This window comes from Corvus moneduloides, chromosome 1, assembly GCF_009650955.1.
Source record: "Corvus moneduloides isolate bCorMon1 chromosome 1, bCorMon1.pri, whole genome shotgun sequence".
In the NCBI taxonomy this organism is placed as follows: Eukaryota; Metazoa; Chordata; class Aves; order Passeriformes; family Corvidae; genus Corvus; species Corvus moneduloides.
The window spans coordinates 28,225,352-28,244,096 of NC_045476.1; the positions used below are offsets into that span (position 1 = coordinate 28,225,352).

General features: G+C 48.4%; 2 protein-coding genes across 9 annotated transcripts in view; one reads left to right on the forward strand and one right to left on the reverse strand.

Annotated features, from left to right (window-relative positions):
- Positions 1-271: 271 nt before the first annotated feature.
- LOC116441517 lies at positions 272-10,916 on the reverse strand. 6 transcript variants are annotated; one of them, XM_032103545.1, is made up of 4 exons: positions 10,677-10,908; positions 10,306-10,357; positions 3,919-4,134; positions 272-3,770 (listed from the first exon to the last, which is right to left on the reverse strand). In XM_032103545.1, exon 4 carries the CDS (start codon positions 1,341-1,343, stop codon positions 288-290), a length of 1,056 nt encoding a protein of 351 aa, XP_031959436.1. In that variant the 5' UTR covers positions 1,344-3,770; positions 3,919-4,134; positions 10,306-10,357; positions 10,677-10,908; the 3' UTR covers positions 272-287. The 6 variants fall into 6 exon arrangements, 2 of the variants coding, with proteins under 2 accessions (XP_031959436.1, XP_031959428.1); XM_032103537.1 differs by having other exon boundaries at positions 272-2,342; positions 3,130-3,770; positions 10,306-10,906; XR_004239111.1 differs by having other exon boundaries at positions 1,535-1,546; positions 1,775-3,770; positions 10,306-10,907.
- Positions 10,917-11,548: 632 nt separating this feature from the next.
- CDK13 (cyclin dependent kinase 13) overlaps positions 11,549-18,745 on the forward strand; it is a 48,286-nt gene continuing 41,089 nt past the window's right edge. For 2 of the 3 annotated variants that reach the window (XM_032103583.1, XM_032103576.1), the window contains exon 1: positions 11,549-12,858. In XM_032103583.1, the coding sequence (XP_031959474.1) occupies positions 11,654-12,858 (1,205 nt within the window). In that variant the 5' untranslated portion in view covers positions 11,549-11,653. The remainder of the gene's footprint in view (positions 12,859-18,745) is intronic. The other variant, XM_032103568.1, reaches the window with a different exon arrangement.

Below are 18,745 nucleotides of genomic sequence, written 5' to 3' on the forward strand. Positions count from 1 at the left end.
AAAGTGACGGTCGGTGGACAGGGAGGAGAACTGGGTGCAGGCTGAGGCCATCGTTCCTCTGATAAACCAGCGGTCCCTGCTGCCCCCTCTGCCCTCAGCTGCAGCGGGATTTGTTGGAGGAGAAGATGGCGCGGATATGGCCTTGCGACTCCAGAGGCCCATGGCCGTGCCCAAAAGCCCAAAACAAGGCAGTTACCACCCACAGTGGGGCGTGAGGGGAGAGGAAAAAGACACCAGGAGAAGGGGGAGAAAGTAACCCTCAGAGACTGTGTCAAAAAACCAACAATTTATTTCCTTCTTCTACGAACAAGGGTTCTTGGCTTGTGCCACCGCCGGCGGGACGGCCTCTTTGGGGGTTGGGGAGAGTCGTGAGGGCCAGAAGCCCTCCTCTTTGCAGGGCGCCGGGGCCCCTCGGGCAAGCAGTCCCTGTCCCGGCCGGGAGAGGAAGGGCTGCGGCTGCAGCCCTGGGCAGAGGGGCCTGCTACTGCTGCTGCCCCGCCCGGCTCCTCCTGGGGCTGCTCCCGCTCTGCAGGGTCAGGCGCGGATGGAGAGCGGACGGGCCCCCCGTGGAGAGTGGCTTCCAACGTGCCGCTGTCCGCTTCCACGTTGGAGACTGCAGGGCTGCAGGAGGAGGCCAGCAGGATGGGGGTGGGAGTCCCCTGGCAGGAGGCAGAGGGACCAGGGATGGCTGTGCGACCCTCCTCTTCTCCCTCCTCCTCCTCCTCCTCCTCCTCCTCCTCCTCATCAGCGTGGGAGTTCAGGAGGTTCATCTGCCGCAGGATCACATCACTGCACCGGTCAGCGGCAATGTCGATGAGCCGGCGCACAAATGCCACCGTCTCCTCCTGCAGCAAGGGGTGCAGCTCCTGGACCAAGGCCTCCTCACTCAGCCCATAGCGGCATAAATTTACTACGATGGCGCTCTGGGCCAGAGCCACCTCCCACCAGCTGGCTCTGAACAGCTCCGATATTTCCTGGTTCAGCCAGGGCAGCAGGGGCTCGAGGATTTCTGAGCAGTCCTGGAAAAAGCCTGCCCAGACCTCAGGTGGGAAGCCAGCTACATAAGTCCTGGGCATCAGCTCCGCAGCCCCCTGCTCATCCTGGTGGCCAGCAGCTGATGAATCCGAGGGGCTTGGAAGAACTATCTCCAGAAAGTCTTCCTCTGACCGAACAGAGTAGATGATGCTGTTGATAGCCTGCCTGCACAGGGGGCACGATGGTTTCCTCTTGGCCCACCGCACAATGCAGCCCAGGCAGAACATATGGACACAGGGCGTTACAGAAGCGATTTCACCTTGAGTGTCACGGCAGATGGGGCAGTTCCACTCTGTCTCCGTGGCCATGTTTGCGTGTTGCAGCAGAGCTGGGGACAGCAGCTGCTCCCTCTTGCTGGCGTGACACGCTGCAAAATGGTCACTTGCTGTCCCAGGGAGATGGGCGGGTAGAAGAAATGCCTAGGCCCCTCAAGAAGGACACACTCACAGCTCCCCAAACGCCATCGCCCACCCCAGGGCCGCCCCATGGGCACATTTCCTGCACTGCTCACCTGTGCTGCTGCAAGCACCACCCACAGTACTTGGCTTCCTGAACCAGGTAGGGTTGAGGAAACAGGCAATGTCTCGCAAATGAGAACTGAGAATTGCTGACAGCAGCTCCCAACAACCTTGCAGGAGTCCAGTCCTCCCAGGCACGCTTGCCAGAGGTCCAGGCGCGAGTGAGTCGGGGCCAGGCTCTGCCCATGCCCAAACATAAGCAGTGAGGGATGTGAGGTCACCGAGGTTGCCATCCATGGAGTCTTTGGACTGCTGATGTCACAGTCCGCTGTACTGTGCAGACAGCCTTGACTGCCTTCCAAACCTGCCATAGCAGGCCTTTCTCCCCTGCAGGTACACGGCATCGGGAGAAAAAATGGGGTGCGTGGGCCATGCTGTGCCATCATTTGTTCATGCCTCTGGCTTTTATAATCATTTCAAGTCATTAGTCCAAGCACTTCTTCTTTAGAAACACGTTATCTGTTAGTTTTACATTTTTGTGACGGGAGGGTGCTGTGTACATCGGGCACATGGGTTGGCCTTTTTAAATCTTGTGAGATGACAGCCCATATTCTCTCTTCACAGTACTGCTTGTCTACACCACTGGCAGAGGCAAGCACAACCTGACATTTCATGCCAGTCTCCACAAACTTCTTGCACGGTTGTTTTTAAATTCAGATTTTTTTTCCTCCCTACAGCCCACTGGATTGTGGTTGATGGGCACAATGGTATGGTCATTAGCTCAGTGACCATTAAAACCCTCTGTTGCTCTCATCCCATTCAAAAATGAAGTTGAAAATGGGCAGGTAACTGAAAAATAAGCATCAAGCACAATTTTGGGCAAACCAGTCAAAAATGTAGAGAAAATCTATACTGTCATTGAGTTTTAATCTCTCCCCCTTGTGGTAGTGCTTGCCACAGATTGGGCCACCCAAGCAAGGGCAGGTCTGTCTGTTCTTCTTGCTGTGCTTCCCAAGCTGCTTCGCCTGCAGCTTTCAGGGAGCTGTAAGTCACTCCAGCCAGCCTTGCAGCTGGGCATTTTCTGCCTCCTTAGGATGTTTTACTAAAACTAGTGGGAAGTGATCAAGTGAGTTACAGCTTAAAACCAGCCTGGGAAAGAAGAGGATTTTTAGAAGAGTTTTCCTGCCTCATCTTTACCATCTTCTCAGGAGTATCTTCTAGGGAAAAAGCCCTAGGCACAACACAGGATCCTCCCTACCTTCTTGAACCCTAAAAATACATAACCTCGATCAGTGCCAGCTGAGCAGGAATTTCGTTCCTGTTCAGTGTGAAGTGAAACTTCTACAAGCCAAGTTCCTGGTGCCTGGATGAATGAGGCCAGTATCCACGGTTCTCTGTTGGGGGAAGGTAGATGTGTGTGTTGGTCTGACCTTTTTCTTGGTTCTTTCCCTGCATTGACCCCCTTCAGTGCTGAGGACAGCACCAAACTGTCCCCTGGCCCCTCCCTGGGCCCAGGCCATTGTCATTTTTAAGGGCAGGATCTTTTAAGGATCCCTAGAAGAGTTCTGGTTTATTATGAGAGGGAAAGGTTAAAAAAACCCAACCAATCATCTATCTCTTTGGATCAGGGACTTACCTGAGCATCCTTGGAGACTCTATCTATTGTACCACTGGCAGTTGGCCTGGCTGACCCTGGGTTGTCCTGTCCAGGTGTCTCTGGTTAGCAAGCAGGATGGGATGTGGTTCTCTAAGGAGATTTGTGTTTCCACTGGGTCCGTTAATTACAGAGCCCATGCTCAGGATGGCCAATCAGTAGCACTGGGGTCAGGAAGGAATTTTTCCCCAGGGCAGATTGGCACTTCCTGGGGAGTTTTGCCTTCCTCTGCAGCACTGAGCATGACCCCTGTTCACAGCTCCTTCAGGCCCTTCTGGCTGGGTTGCTGCCTGCTGCTCATGCCCCATGAAGCTAGCCTTTCATGCCCTGCACTGGGCAGGAAGCTTTCCAGACTCCCAGGGTGGGCCCCAAGGGTGGTCTGGGGGTTGCTTCTTGTCCTCCATAGCACTGGGCACAGCCCCTTGTCAGGGCTCCTCTGGGCCCCTGCGGCTCCTTTCTTGCCTGCTGCCCTCACACCTCCAAGGCGCCAGTCATGCCCTGGCTCTCTCTGGCTCTCTTGCCCACTGCAAGTTTGGAGTGGGGCTGAGCTCTGCTCTTCCCTTGGCTCCATTTCCTATGGGGTTCTTGCATCCATCCAGAGCTGCCTTTTTCTGTTCTCCTGCCTGCAACACAAGCACAGGACAGACATGAGAGTGCTTTTCATGCATCCCTGGCCTGGGAGCATAGCAGTGAAGCAAATCTTGGAAGGCAAAAACTGTGTTTGTAATTGATATGTGTTACACTTTGGAACATAGCCATGGTAGTACACACCTTTTGTGTTGTTGCTTCTGATTCTCATTCTTCATGCTCTCACCCTCCAGGAAACAGGACCTGCTGGGCCTGTATTCCTGCTGCTGCATTCCGTAGCTCTGTCACTTGCCTTTTCCAGACTACAAAGGATTTTTCAAGCTAAACTGAAGAACACATCAGCCTGCTCCTGGCTACACATGCACATTGTGGTAGTGGTTGTGAGCATCAGTTCTGAAACTGATTCAGAAAAACAAACATTAAAATAATATCCTATTTCCAGTTGTAAACTGTTGTGCCGGTTTGGAGAAATTTGGAGGAAAATATCCTCTTATAGAAGGCAGGTTACAACCAGCCCTCCCCCACCAGGTTCGGGAAAAAAAGAAATTTTCTTTGAAGGAAAGTGAAAGAGATAAAAACTATTTATTTAACAAACACACAGGAAAAGGATAATAATTCTAAATAATAAAACCTCTCGCTGTGGAGAGAAACCTGGGAAAATTTCAGAGTCCTTCTGTAGTCTCTCTCCCCCTCCTTGGAGCTGGGTCATGGTGGGCCCACCTCCGGGCCTCGGTGGAGAACTCTCCTGATGTGTTCTGATGTTGAAACAGTCCGAAAAAGAGGAAGGGAAAAAACCAAAGTCCCAGGAAAAACAAAGTTCAACTCTCCGTCTCTCTCCGGAGGAAAAGGGCCGAAAGCTGGCTGAAAAGCAAGCAAGCTGCTTCCTCCGCTCTTGCTGCTGTTAGAAGAATGCAGAGGAGTGTGTATGTGTGTCCTTGAGCAACCGCTTGAAAAGTCTGCTCGGTTTTTTTTTTCCCTCTCCCCCCTCTCAGGCTCAGTTTAAAGGCACAGAAAGGCACAAAATTAATTTCTGGGCATAGAGCAGCGATTGGGGATACACATCATAAAGTCACCCCAAGACACCTGTGTATCATGTGTTCTTAAATGTGGTTTTGAATCAACTCCCTGGAACTTCACACAAATAGCAGTCTCATCATTATTTGGCTCATGGTGAGTGCAGGGAATAGAATAGAACAGAGCAGTTATGCCATGTTAAACCCAGAGCGCTGCATGACAAGGTTCGACCCAGGTCTGAGGGCTCCACCCCAGAGAGCAGCTCTGCAGTGCAGGTCCCAGGCCCACCCAGGAGAACGGAACAGAGATGGGCACACCTACAGCAGGGCTCAGGCAGGGACTGAAGGTCCCAGGCAGAGCTGGGACACCTCCCCTGGGCCCTTGGCAGGAGATGGTGGGGGTGTGGGTCCCAGGAGAGGCCAGTCCCAGCCACTGAGGCCTGTGAGCACCCCCACGTCCTGGCAGGACTAGACTTCAGTGCTCATGTGCTTTTCCTCAGACACTGGTGGTTGGACACTTTGGAGACAGACTATTGGGCCAGATGGACCTTCCCTGTGAGATTGTGCTGCTGTTCTCAGGCTCTTGTGGTTTTAGTATGTTCTTCCATAGAAAACAGACCAGACATTTCTAAAAGTGAGCACAAGGAGCAAAAAAGAATATTAATGGGGAAATGAACAGGTATTGCTCACTTCCAAATGGTTTGCAACCATTTAGATGAGAAGCACATCCTTCACCCAACTGAAGGCTTGATCTTTGAGCCTTGCTAGTGTCATCGATGTGGTGTTTTGCCATCCTGTGAAAACCTTAGCTGAACACTGATGAGTTTAAAAAAACCACATCACACTGTGTTGTGTGCATCTCTTGAGATGATCCACAGCTCTGGCCCCCCTCAGACAGTACACACCTCCTTCCCACAAAGTGACAGAGCCAGTGCCTAGGCTGGGAGATGTTTCTGGATATTCAGTGCCTTCTGCTAGTGCACGGCTGGGAAGAATTGTCTTCAGAGATTTCCCCAGTGTGCAGTGGTAGGGAAAGAGGAAGAGAAAAGCAAAGAGGAAGAGAAAATGAAAGGGAGGGAAGGGAAGGGAAGGGAAGGGAAGGGAAGGGAAGGGAAGGGAAGGGAAGGGAAGGGAAGGGAAGGGAAGGGAAGGGACGGGAAGGGACGGGGTGTTGTTTTGTTGTTTGTTTTCTTTAATGGCTCTTGCTCATGTGAAACATTACATTGTTTCATGCACTTACTGGAAAAGCAGAGATAAAGCAGTGAGACAGTCTGTTGTACCTCATACAGGCTGTCTGCTCTGTTCGACACTTCTGAGAAGTTAACCCCCACAATTTCTGAGACAGAATTCTCTACTTGAGGTCTAGGGTTATTGTATCATCTTCCCAGGCAGTATCAAGTTGATAAAAATGTTAGCTTTCACCCCAAAGTTTGAGTGGGCAATGGCATAAATGATTTTAGTTTACTTTTAAAATTAAAAACTGCCCCAAGAGCAGCAGCTCGGAAGTAATGTCTGTGAGGGCAGCTGGGGGATGACAGATTTCTTGCAGCAGAAGCAGTGTGAATTTAGTTTCTGGTTTCTTCTTTGGTATGCTGACCTCTAGGGAAACTTTTCCTCAAAACGGTTTGCCAGAGCATTTGTGTAGGGAGCTACTGTGGCTTCAAACAAGTCACATACCTTTTTCTAGGGACAAGGCATTTGGTGGCAAATCCAAAGCAGGCCCTCACATGAAGCTGCTCCCTCAGGTGGTTCCAGCATGCTTGTGTGAGTAAAGGTCTTGGTACATTTAAGCAGGGCTCGGTCAGCAGAAGAAATGCATACTGAGTTGAGAAACAAGATGATTGTTCTGAATATTTGTGAACTTGGTAGTTAAAAATCTGGAAAGTCCTCTGTGCTCTGAGTTTGTGGAGGGCAGCATATACCTTTCCATCCGTGGCTAAAACTGCTTGAGTAATGGATGAAATTGCTAAGCAATTCAACCAGTTAAATTCTAGCCTGATGGCTTTGGGAAGCATAAATAGCCTTCCCAAAGGAGCTGGGGTGAGTGGCAACTGTCTCTCATCAATGGGCAATAAATCTGTTTCAGATTGGGCTTAAAAGCCATAAAGCTGTGCTTTGACTGTTTGTTTGTAACTGCCTGCACTAACTCTGTCTCTTAGGGCAAATATTCCTTCCTTCTAGGTGTTCATCTCCTTTCATAGAATCACAGAATGGCCTGGCTTGGAAGGGACCTTAAAGATCATGTAGTTCCAGCACCTCCACCATGGGCAGGGACACCTTTCCTACCCTCAAACTAAATTTACAGAACACTGTGATTTCCTGCCTTTGTCACGCTAGACAAATCACGCTCTGCCAGTCTCCTCTGAAACTGAGATTTCAGTTCACTGATGACCTTCATAGCCTTTTCTGCTCCTGTTGTGAATTCATTTTTCTCTGAATAAGAATGATCAGAACAGTGACCTAACAGTGACTTAAAGACAGCATTAATCTTTCTCAGCTCTTCAAGTGTATGGGTTGTATAAGTCCACTTGTGTCCTGATCAGCCAATACACAGGTCTTTATCCTTCTCTGTTTTTTCCAATAGCTGAGTTCCCAGATCATTGCAACATTCTTCTTGTTGAGAAAAACAAACATGAATATAGTTAATCTAGTCAGTTTTTCCACAGGGCCTTGGGAAACATGAATTATTGCACTCTAGTCGATAAACAATCTTAGGGCAAGATACAAATACAATTGCAACAAAGAAACAGAGGTAGTAACAAAAACTACAGCAGACTACACAAGACAGTATATGTAGACATCAGACTATTTTTTGTAAAATGGTTAGAAGATATGTGAAAACCTACAGTACATCAGAGAGTAAAAATGTCTTCTAAGACTTCCATGTTTATTTAAAAAACCAACCAAACAACAGCAAAAAAAAAAAAAAAAAAACCAAGCAAGCTAGAAATTTGAATTCCTCTGTGTGCTTGGGGAAAGTTGTTCTTTTAGGAGAAAAAACAGGTTGATGCTGGAAGATTGAAAACAAAACTTCAAAGAACTCTAGGTACATGTTACTGCTGAGGAGAAAGAGAAAACCAGACACCTCCCCCCCCCCACTCCCCAAAAAAAAGGAACCCCAACCAACCAAAACCATCCTTAAGGAAAAATGCCTACCAAGTCAAGAAACAAGCCCTGAGGAATTCTGCTGAAAAATAAAGATCCTCAAACTACGGAAGACTTTACCTATCTCTTTTTATCTTGGTAGATTGACAGTTTGTTGTTCTGCACCAGAAGGTTGTTGCTAAGGTCTTTTTACACATGGTGGCAAAGACAGGACACAGAAACGTTAAAAAAAGGGAAGAAAGTACAAAAGCCTTAACAAAAAAAGAAGTGGTAACGTTGCCCATGACACGTAGCACAGCCTCCTCCTTACCCATGACCAGTTGCTCAGAACAGACTTAATGTGCCTAATGTGCAGATACAACAAAATATTTGAATAAAAAACAGAATATGAGTTGAGGGGTTTTTTTTCTCAAATAAAATTAAATTATGTAAGTCCAAGTTTCCTCCATGGGATGGTTGGTAGGGAAGTGCTTTTCCAAGGGCTCAGTTTCTAGAGCTGGCATGAAAATACTTTTGGAAATGATAGCATTTTGGCTGCAACTTTCTAGGTGTGTTTTTCTGTGTTTACTACTGTTTTCATGTGCTGACCATACAGTAATACCTTGCAAGATATGTGACACCTGCAACCAACATTCCTATAGCACAAGGTTTCAGCTTGTTGTGGAACAATCATCTTTACAGAGTAATGGTTCTCACACCACAGCAGGTGCCACTGCCAAAACCGAATCTGGTACTCCTCTCCCTGCTATTTGCTCTTCCAGACTGAGCCTTGTGGAAACAAGCTGTAATGCATCTTGAATTTTCTGGCTTTTTGTGAATCCAAGAGTTGGCACCATGCCATCAATGTCTTCAATGCTTCTGAAGGATTTTATTCTCTGTAAGGAATCTGTTTCAGGTCTGCTTTGTTATGTCAGGAATCTATGGATAGGTTTCCACTGTCAAATCCTATGCTGCCATCACCTGTCAGCTGACATGATTGGTATTGGCATATCCCCCTACAACCTGGTGCAGCTCATTTCCAGAGTAAACTTGCTGTCATTAGCAGCTTAGCTTCTAGTTAAGCTTCTTTGACAAGTCATGAGGCTCGCTCCAGATGCAGAAACACCAGCACTCCACTGCTAACGACGCAACTCTTTCAAATAATATATCCCTCCTCCAGAAATGCCAGGTAATGCTTGGGAGTAAATTAGAAGTTGCAGTCTGTGTTGCTTTGTCCAGATCTGCCCTGTATAATTAAACATGGTCTCTACAACTGCCTCTGCGATGTAGAGTTGTTGTCTTTCTGGGTTTTGTTTCTATTTTTTTTCCAATGTGCGAGACGCCTGATGGTGCACTGGCTTTGCTGAGTGTGCTGCCACAACCGTGGAGAACCTCTTCATAGTTGCTGAATATTCACATACAAGGTAAGCCACAAAGGATGTCAGCAAAGCCAAGAGCAGCCTCCAGACCACCATGGAAAGAAAAGCTATTCAGAATAGCAGGGAGATGCACAATATTTCCATAAGGCACAGCATGCTGATAAAACCCCACAATTTCACAAAGTATGAATGCAATCACTGCCTAGGTTAGAGTAATCCTTCTTGGACAGGGACCTTCGCTCCTGAAATGGCAGGTGGGCCAGCACATCAGGCTTCTTCCTTCACCATCCTATGGCACATTGTTAGAGAATACAAAAATAGTGACTTGGTTGTTCTCCAAGAAACTCACACCATAAGAGGAAGCCTGAAGGAAAGTGCACATGCCTCTGTGTGTGTGTACAACTAGAGAAATACGTAATGAATGCTTTGATGACAATGTTTAGAAGAAATGTGAGTTGGGTGAAGTACTGGAACACACTTGTGAAAGGAGATTTGCTGGATAGCAGATGACACACAGGACCTGGACAGGAGTAATATTTTTGCTTGGGTTTAGAAAAGGAGAGAAAACAATTAGAGTAATTCAAAAAGCTGAAATACAACAGTGAAAAACAGGTGGGGTCCTTGGTTTTTTATTTTCGCATTGTGTTTTACAAAATAATGTAACCACTAGATAAGCTAGCTAACAACAATTAGATAGCAAGGTGGCCAGAAAACTATCAAATCCCTACGGAAAGACAATAGATCCTGTTTTTAAAGCCCTCACAACATTCAAGATGGTATAGCAGATGTACCTAATGGAAGATACTCAGCCCAAGAAGCCGAGATGAGGCACAGTCAGCAGTTGCAGCTCCAGTCATGAAATTCAATAAAACCATGAAAAGGCAAAAGGACAGAGTAGGCAGAAAAAGGAAAAAAAGAGTTTGAGTCTTTCATTAGAGTATGAAATCAGAAATCAGTAAGTTTGGAAGGAAACGTAAAATATCCTAAGTCGTACTTAGTTTCAGTAGTGTAAGACAGAAAAAAAAAAAAAAACCAAAAAAAACTTTTCATGAAGCAGTGAAGTGGCTTCACTTCACTGTTTCAGAGTAACTCACGTGTTTTAACTGAAGCGGTTTTCTCTCAGGCCCCCCAGTCAGTAACCACGGCCTACGTACAATAAAAACAGGGAAAACCACCTGAGGACCGGCGGGCTTCCTACACCACTTCCCAGAGCCTGACGCGGCGCCCGCATTGCTCCAGCTCCCAGAATGGGTGAGGTGCGCAGGGACCGCAGTGGGTCATCTGGTCCAACCTCCCTGCTCAAGCGGGGTCATCCTAGAGCACATTGCACAGGATTGCGTCCAGATAGTTCCGGAGCATCTCCAGTGAGGGACACTCCACACCCTCTCTGGGCAGCCTATTTTGCTGCTCGGTCACCCACACAGTAAAAAAGTTCTTCCGCGTATTCACGTGGAACTTCCTGTACCTCGGTTTCTGCCCGTTGCCTCCAGAGAGCGCTGGGCGAGAGACAAGGAGAGCGGCCGGCGAGCCAAGCACCTCTAGCTCGGGCCTCGTTCACGTTGCCCGCCTCTCGCCGAGCGCCGTCTTTGCTGCCCTCGCCCAGAACCGCCCCCTCCCGCCGGCCGCGGGGCCTGCGGCGCAGTTACCGCGAGAAGCGCAGTACCGCGAGAGCCGCCGCGGACGGGGGGAGGTAGGGAGGGGTGAAGTCCCGCGAGAGCAGGGCGGCTCTCGGGCATGCGGGCGAAGGCGGCGGCGCCGAGCCCGGTTGGCGGGGCGCGTCCTCCCTCCCCCCCCCGCTTCCGGCGTCGCGCATGCGCCGCGCGCCGCCGGGCCGCGTCCGTGTCCCCCCCAGTGCGTGTGTCACCCGCGCGCGGCGGCGCTGAGGCCGCGAGAGCACTCCCGGGTACCGGTGGCGCGGGAGCGGCCCCGACACGTGCGGCCCTCGCCGGGCAGGAGAACAGGGATCGGAGCCGCGCAGGGCTCCGGACACCTCGCCCGGGGGCGGCCCGGCCTGGCCTGACCCAGCCGCCCTGCCGGGAGTGGCTGAAGAAAGAGGTGGAGGAGGCCCGTTCCCGGTGTCTGTGTCCCTGCGCGGCGGTGGCCGCGGCCCAGAATGAAGTGAGGAGGAGCCGCCGCCGGCGGGAGACACTTCCGTGTTGCAGGAGAGGCCGCGCCGGCCTGCAGGACGCTGCCGGTGCCGCTCCGCCGCCGCCGCCGCCGCATCGGGCAGCGCGCCCAGCCCCGGCCCCAGCCCGACCCCGTATGTATCGGTGCGGCCCCATGTGAGGCGGGCGGGCGGTGCGGGAGCGAGCGAGGACCCGGCGCGGCCCGCGGGTGTCCGTCCCGGTGCGTGTGCACGGCGCCGCCGGGTCCCCATGGCGCCCTAAGCGCGGCGGTGGTGGCGGGTTCCCTGGGCCGCGCCCTCGGCCGTGAGCGAGCTCGATGCCGAGCACCTCGGACGCGGCGGCCGGCGGGAGCGGGGGCAGCCGGGGCTGGGGCAGCGGCGGCGGCGGCAGCGCGGCGGTGGAAGCGGCGGCCGACAAGAAGCGGCTGCACCACCGGAGACGGAAGCGCTTCGCGGCCCAGCCGCAGCCGCCCCCGCCGCCGCCGGCCCCGCACCCGCTGCTGTTCCCGCTGCTGCAGCCACCGCTCCTGCAGCCCCCGCTGCTGCAGCCGCCGCTGCCGCCACAGTCCCTGCTCTTCCTGGCGGCCACCGGCGCCTCCTCCTGTTGCGGGGACGGCGGGGAGCGGAAGCGACCGCGAGGCAAGCGGCGCTCAGGCTCCCGGCACAAGCGGCGGCGGGGCCGCGGCGGCGGCGGCGGGGGCACGCAGGAGGCGGAGAAGCGGCGCGGCAGCGGCGGGTTGAGCACGCTGGTGGAGGAGTACGACGACGTGAGCTCCCAGTCCGAGGGACTGTTGGGCGGCGGCGCGGCCGGCGGGGGCAGCGGGGGAGGCAGCCCGGGCTCCTCCTCGGGCGGTGGGACCCAGCGGCAGCGGGGCGAGGCGGAGCGAAGCGGCCGGTCCCGTCGGGAGCACCGCAGCAGCAGCGGGCGCTCCAAGGAGCGGCACCGAGAGCATCGCCGGCGGGGAGAGGAAAAGGCGCAGCAGGAGGGGGCGGCGGCACCGGGCCGCGGGCCATCCGAGCCCTCCTCGTCCTCCAAATCCCGCAGCCGCCACAACCACACTGGGAGCCAAGACCGGGAGGGACTCAAGAGCGGTAGCAGCAGCGGCGGTGGCAGCGACGGCCGTAGGAAGGGCTCCCTCGCCTCGCCCAGCAGCGGCAGAAAAGACCGGGAGAGCAAATCGCACCGGAGCCGGACTAAAGCGGCCAAAGAGCCGCCGTCGGCTTATAAGGACCCTCCGAAAGCTTACCGGGACGACAAACCCGAGCCCAAGGCGTACCGGCGGCAGCGCTCGTCGCCCAGCCCCGGCCGGGATGACAGCCCTCCTCTGCACCGCTCCTCGCAGAGCCAGCGCAGCCGCAAGTCGCTCAGCCCGGTGGGTGCCCGCTCGCCACTCAGCCCGTACAGCCGCCGCCGATCCCCCAGCTACAGCCGGCACAGCTCGTACGAGCGCGGCGGGGATGTGTCGCCTAGCCCCTACAGCAGCTGGCGCCGGTCGCGGAGCCCCTACAGCCCCGTTATCCGGTGAGTCTGGGCCCGGGGCGAAGGTGGGATGGGGAGGGGGCATGGTGTGTGGAGGAGGGGGGTAATGGCTGGGGCAGGAAGGCAGGAGAGGCCGTAGAGGTTTGCATCCAGCAGCAATTCCTCCCTTTTGCTGTTTTGCTGCCAGAAGGCTTGGGGGTGGGGGGGAAGGGGAGAGGGACAAGTACAAAGATCTTCCTGCCCTGTCTCTATTTCCCTGGGGGGTAGAAAGGGAGGCAGAAAGGGAGGCGCGGGTGTTTAACACTTCTGCGGCTAGTTTTTCTCCGTGGGAGACCACCTGGCTGGAAAAAGGCCTTTAAATAGGCACGAGAACATTTTCAGATGAGAGTGACTGAAGGAAGATGCTCCTTGGAGGACAGATTTTCTGAAGGACCAATTTTGATTTTTAAATCTTTGCTTACAAAGTACAGACGTTCTGTGATAGATTTCTATGTATCCTGTTCCCGGGTAAAATAGGATGCATATTGAATATATTTGGGTTTGGTTTAACTTGTGCTAATCTAAAGAGAAAACAAGCTGGCAGGCAATTTGTGTTTGCAAATGTTTTCTTTTTAAAGGTGTATAGAAGGGCTTGGGCTTTCTATTATCCTAGAAAATTGAGTCAGTGTCAAGTTTTGATACATTGTCTTGTGCTTTACATAACCTATTAAAAAGCATAGGCTCTTTTCCTAGTAAAGTTGTGCATGTGTATATAGTTAATGTGTGCTTGCAGATAATTTTTTTTCAGTGTTAGTGGGAGTGCAGGGTGTAAAGGTCAGCACTGTGTGACATTTTGCATTTTATATGGAGAGGAAGTGTGGGCTGTATCTTTCTAATCAGGCGCAAACCGTGTTGTGGAATTAAAGCTCTTCAGAATATTTTAACCTGTGGAAAAGTACACTGGAAATTTAAATGTATTTGCTTAGTATGTGTTTATAACTGAAGATTTTTATTTTCTGTATTGGAATCTTACTATTGCCTCATTGTTTATAGACCTGCCTAAGTTCATGTCGGACTTTAATTTCAACTGTATCTAGCAATGTGCTGTTCCACTGGCAAGAATTTTGTGTACAAGGCATTAGCTAGTGGGTTGCCTGAGAACTATTCTCTGGTATTTTTAATAAGCACTTTGTGTTGATCACCCTTTGGGATGTGCTGTAGTGTATCCAGGGAACATGATGAAGCTGTTCTGTGTGTCACTGGCTCTTGGTAGAGTCCGCTCTCCTGGGTGTGCATCAAATGCTGTTTAAAGAGGAAAGTAACAAAGCTGTGTCCTACTTTGTGCAGAGAGATAAAGCCAAAGTGCCTTGGGATAAAAATAGTGATTGTCTAGAGGTGTGGTTGTATGGAATAATTTTGTAAGCAGTAGGGTGTTTCAAGAGGAAAACACTGTAATTGCTCTGAAAACATCATGCTGTTCTTCTGTGAGAGTCTGTTATAAGTGGTTAAAATATACTTTCAAAATTATTTGAATAATAGCATAGCAGGAATTATTATGTGCACAGTTTGATTTAAATGCCCTAGGAATCAGATTATTTTCTGTAGTGGCTTTTATCCTGGGATAAGAAAGCTAGTAATGATGCATAGAATTACGTATGTGAGGTTTGCAATTAGGAATAACTCAGTGTTTAGGAACAGTCAGATTGACAGCCCTGTTCAGGGTTCTGTCTTATGCACTGACTGATTGGGCTGTAGTAGAGTTTTGTAGGAGTGGGTTTTTTTCTGTTGGTAGTGGACCTGTGATTTGAAGCATAAGAGTTTAAATCTCCTGATTTTGATATTCTCTCTGTGATAAGTCTTTCTTGAGCCTACAGGTCTGTTTCTAGGAGTTAGCTTTGTGACTCCCTGCCTTTCTTCCTCCCTACAGTTGAATTGTAATTTGCATTCAGTTTTTAACTGCTTACAGACAAATAAATGCAGACTATCAGGTTTACAGGAGGGGGATTGGAATGGCTGAGTGAAAAGGAGCGGTTTCTATAAGTAGAAAGAAGGGTCTGTCCTAATGGGACATTCATTGCAAAAATGCCACTTTCTTAGAAAACAAAAGAAACCTAAAGTGTGAAGATAAAATCAGTTGTTCATAATGTTTACCTGTTGTGGAGAAATGAAAGCCAGTGGTTTTTTCCTTCCATACAGCTGTTGATAATAACGTGTATTGCAATGGCAGTGGGGAAGTAGAAAGGGGTTTATACTTTTTTTTTTTAACCATTCAAAACTATGTCATAATAACTTTTTGCTTGACTTTGTAGTACTGCAACCAAAATGTTGAACGTTTTTGCTGTCCTGTTTGATAATGATACAGTGGCCTTAGACTTGATAGACTATTACAGTTTCATGAAGGCAACAGCTTCTTACAGCACCTGTATTCTTCATCTGGATGATTTAAAGGCTTAATTCTGGGCTTATATCCAGCTGTAATGATGTTCAGACAGTAGGAACTTTGTATGTGACTGAGTATTTCAGCCTGCAGGTCTTTTTGCTCTTTTTGTTTTATGTCTCATATATATGTTTTCTGTAATGTTATGTGAATTACCCAGTTATTTGGGTATGCAGAAAATTATTACGAAGCAGTTCTAGCATGATTGGAAAGCCCATGTGTTTAGTGGTGATTTTTTAATCTAGGTGTCTGAGCTACTTAGGGAGAAACTTCTCGTAAGCAGCTGAAGAGAAACAAGTGAAGTCAGCTTTGCTCGTCTGAAGCAGCAACAGTGCATTGCTGTGAGATTTGAACTGCAGTACTGACTTTGCTGTTTTTAGGTGATGTTGTTTGGCTGTGGGTTCTGAGGGGAAGCAAAGACACTGGATATGTGTTCCATACTTGGTGATTTCTCTTTCAATGGTAGACTAATTGCCTTTTCCATTATAATAGCAGGAAAAATTTGTGTTTTGGATAAACTGATTGAGCTGTATTCACTTGTTGGACAAATCATCTTCACTTGCTGCTGGTGGATTTGTATTACTCTATTTTCTTGTGTATAGGGTAACACAGCTGTTCTAAAGTAGCACATGCATATTTTCAAAATGGAAATTCTTCCAAAAGTACGAGGTATTTATTTCTCTACTGGTAAAATGACTGGATTAAAAAAAAATTTCTCAACCAAACCCCATGGTTGACAAAATAAGCAGACACAGTCTCTTGCTTCCTACAATTTCATGCTAAACTAGTTTCCAGAGAACTATTTTTTGTAACTTGAATCAGGTCATATGTTATGTGATCACACATTTAATTCAGTTAGCAGTATAGATGAGTAATTGCATTTTTCCAAATATGGATACACCTACCCATCTGCTCATATAAAAGTGGGTAGGGCACTACTAGCATAGTACTACTATGTGCATGGATGTTGCTTATAGGAAAGATACAAGATTTCTTTTTTTTTTGGTACTGAGTCATCTCAGTCTGTATTGGTAGCTAGTCTGTATTAGTGAGGCTCTGCAAAATACAGATAATTTGTGTGCAAAATCACAACAAGCATAGGAAAACGGTAAAATATATATTCAGCTAGTAAATAGAGAAAGTACGGTACCATCAACTGATACGAAAAGAACTTTGATTCCAGTAATTCTACTGCTTTTGAATTTAAAGGATTAAGAGAGAGTTTGACTTTGCCCCCCATCCTGATTAGTGAAAATAGATTTTTTTTTTTTTAATTTAAAGCTCTCTAATTTTGTTTAGTAAAACTGTATTTTGTAGAATTTTAAGTGGACCACTCTAGGTTTTCATTGTTTGGAGTAGCTAATTTTTCCAGTGCACGTTGCTGGCCTTTGTGTGTTGCTCATTTACCTTTCCCTTTCCTTGTTGCTGCTGCTCCTTTCCTTATTTGAAAAAGGAAATTTCATTTGAAAAAATTAACTTCAAATGTGTTTAGAATATGGATTTTGAGTTGACTTGACCTTTTGCTGGTTGATTTCTTTGTAGGCCAAGTTCTCATTTGAAAATAGAGGGTTATAAAGCAGGTTCAAGAAACAGATAAAAGCCAAGCTCAGAGCTTTCCAGTATGTATTTGAGATCCTTTTAAAGATTTGCAGTTTGAATCAGTAAGGCAGGTTATGTAGTTTTCATATACAAAGCAGATGAGTAGGTGGTTGGTTGCAGAGTTGTGTAGAATGTAACCTTGAACTAGGGGCTAGAGGAAATAAATGAAATTAATGAATAAGGTATCAAGTGAAAGAGTACTACTACTGTAATGGCTTAAAGAAATGAACTATATGTTTGCCTGCTAGAGCAACATGGAAAAGCTGTACTATGAATGAAAATGTTTTGTCAAGGTGGTTTATGTTAGCAAGGGATTGTAACTGTCTTGGAAGGTTTGCAGTGAAGCCAGTTGATTTAGGTCTCTCTTTTCAAATACACTACGACCTTGCTGTGCAGGGAAGGATGTCAGTGCTTAGTCAGTAGTCCAGCATTACCTGCCAGTTAAAGAAAGAGCTGGGCTACAGTGTTTGTTTTAACCTCCTTTGGAGTGTTAGATTTCTTGGTTTTGCCTTCGTGTTCTCTTTAATCTCTTTGTGTTATGCCTTATCAAAAAGTTACTGACAAAGTTTGCTTGTTCAGCTCACAGACACTTATGTATTTCAACTGTAAAATTGTTTACAGTTAGGTAATGTGTAGCTGGCCACCATCATGATGGATTTAGCTTGCTCTTAAAGCAGTTAAGAAGAAAAGAGGTTTTCAAGTTTAGAAACACGAGAAGGTAACACATGATCATTCTGATTTGTCAATAGAATGTACCTTTTTTTTTGTATTAAGGGGGTATTGAAAGGGGACAGAAAGAAACACCTAGAAAAGTAGCATGGCAAGAAAAACTGTGTAAACTGAATGGAACATATTCCTGGAAATCTGACATGGGTAACAGTTTTCTTTCCTCTCTGGTTTCAAGTGTCAAGGTAGTAAACGATAGCACTCTAAGCTACTATTTGAAGTTCTTCCATTCTCTGATCAAAAATGTAAGTGGTATTATATCAGTAGACTTTTTTCTTTGTTAAATAAATAAGTAAATTTACTGTTTGGTAATATATTAGTGAGCCAGTGAAGTGCTGTAGAATGTTGCCTATCAGGAAGGAGAAATATTGTAACAGTTTTGAAACCTGTAATTCATAACATTTTGATCTCTTAAGTAGTTTTTTATAAAGTGACTAAGTACGTTGTATGAAGCAGAGAAACAATGTGTTGCAGTGGGGATCCTGCAACACGCATATACCAAACCAGGAGTCCCGTGGAAAGGAAATATATATGGACAGACAGATTCTTGATGGTTTCAGAGATGTTTATTTCTCCAGCCGCATGGCCGGAGCTCTGCCGAGGAACTGTTCCAGTCACGGGCCCAAGGGTCCTTCTGCCCGCGCAGGGAACACAAACCAACCAATGGGAACGAGGCTGAGCAGGGGCAGGGAAACCCCGTGTCTGTGCCCTCAGGGCCCCTCTCCCAGGGCTACACGGCGGGGGAGGGACCCCAACACCTCACCCGTTTTATTTTTATAAAAGGAGAATGAAAACAACTGGATAAACATAACAAGAACAGTTTCAAAACAAAACAAGCCACCCTCCTGAGTCTTTAAATGTCCAAACAGATTCTGTGGAACATCTTAGGGCTGACAGAAGGGAGACAGAACTCTCTGAGCATGCTTTGTGGGGAAACTGAGGCAGGAGGGGGTTTAACTTCTTCCCTCCCCCTTTTCATCCCCCACTCGGCATTGGAAAGGGATTTTTGGGGAAACAATTGGCAAAAGCATGGTTTTGTGAGGGAAACCATGGATGAAAAAACAGATTGGGAATACACTGGGGGTAACAGGATATAGGGTAAAAGGGAACGGTGGGATTAGGAAAGGGAGACTGTAGGGAGGGCTTACAATGTCTAACATGACTACGATTTTTAGCATATATACTGCC

Coding starts and splice junctions, on each gene's coding strand:
- LOC116441517 (XM_032103545.1), bottom strand. CDS start 1,343: ATGGCCACGGAGACAGAGTGGAACTGCCCCATCTGCCGTGACACTCAA.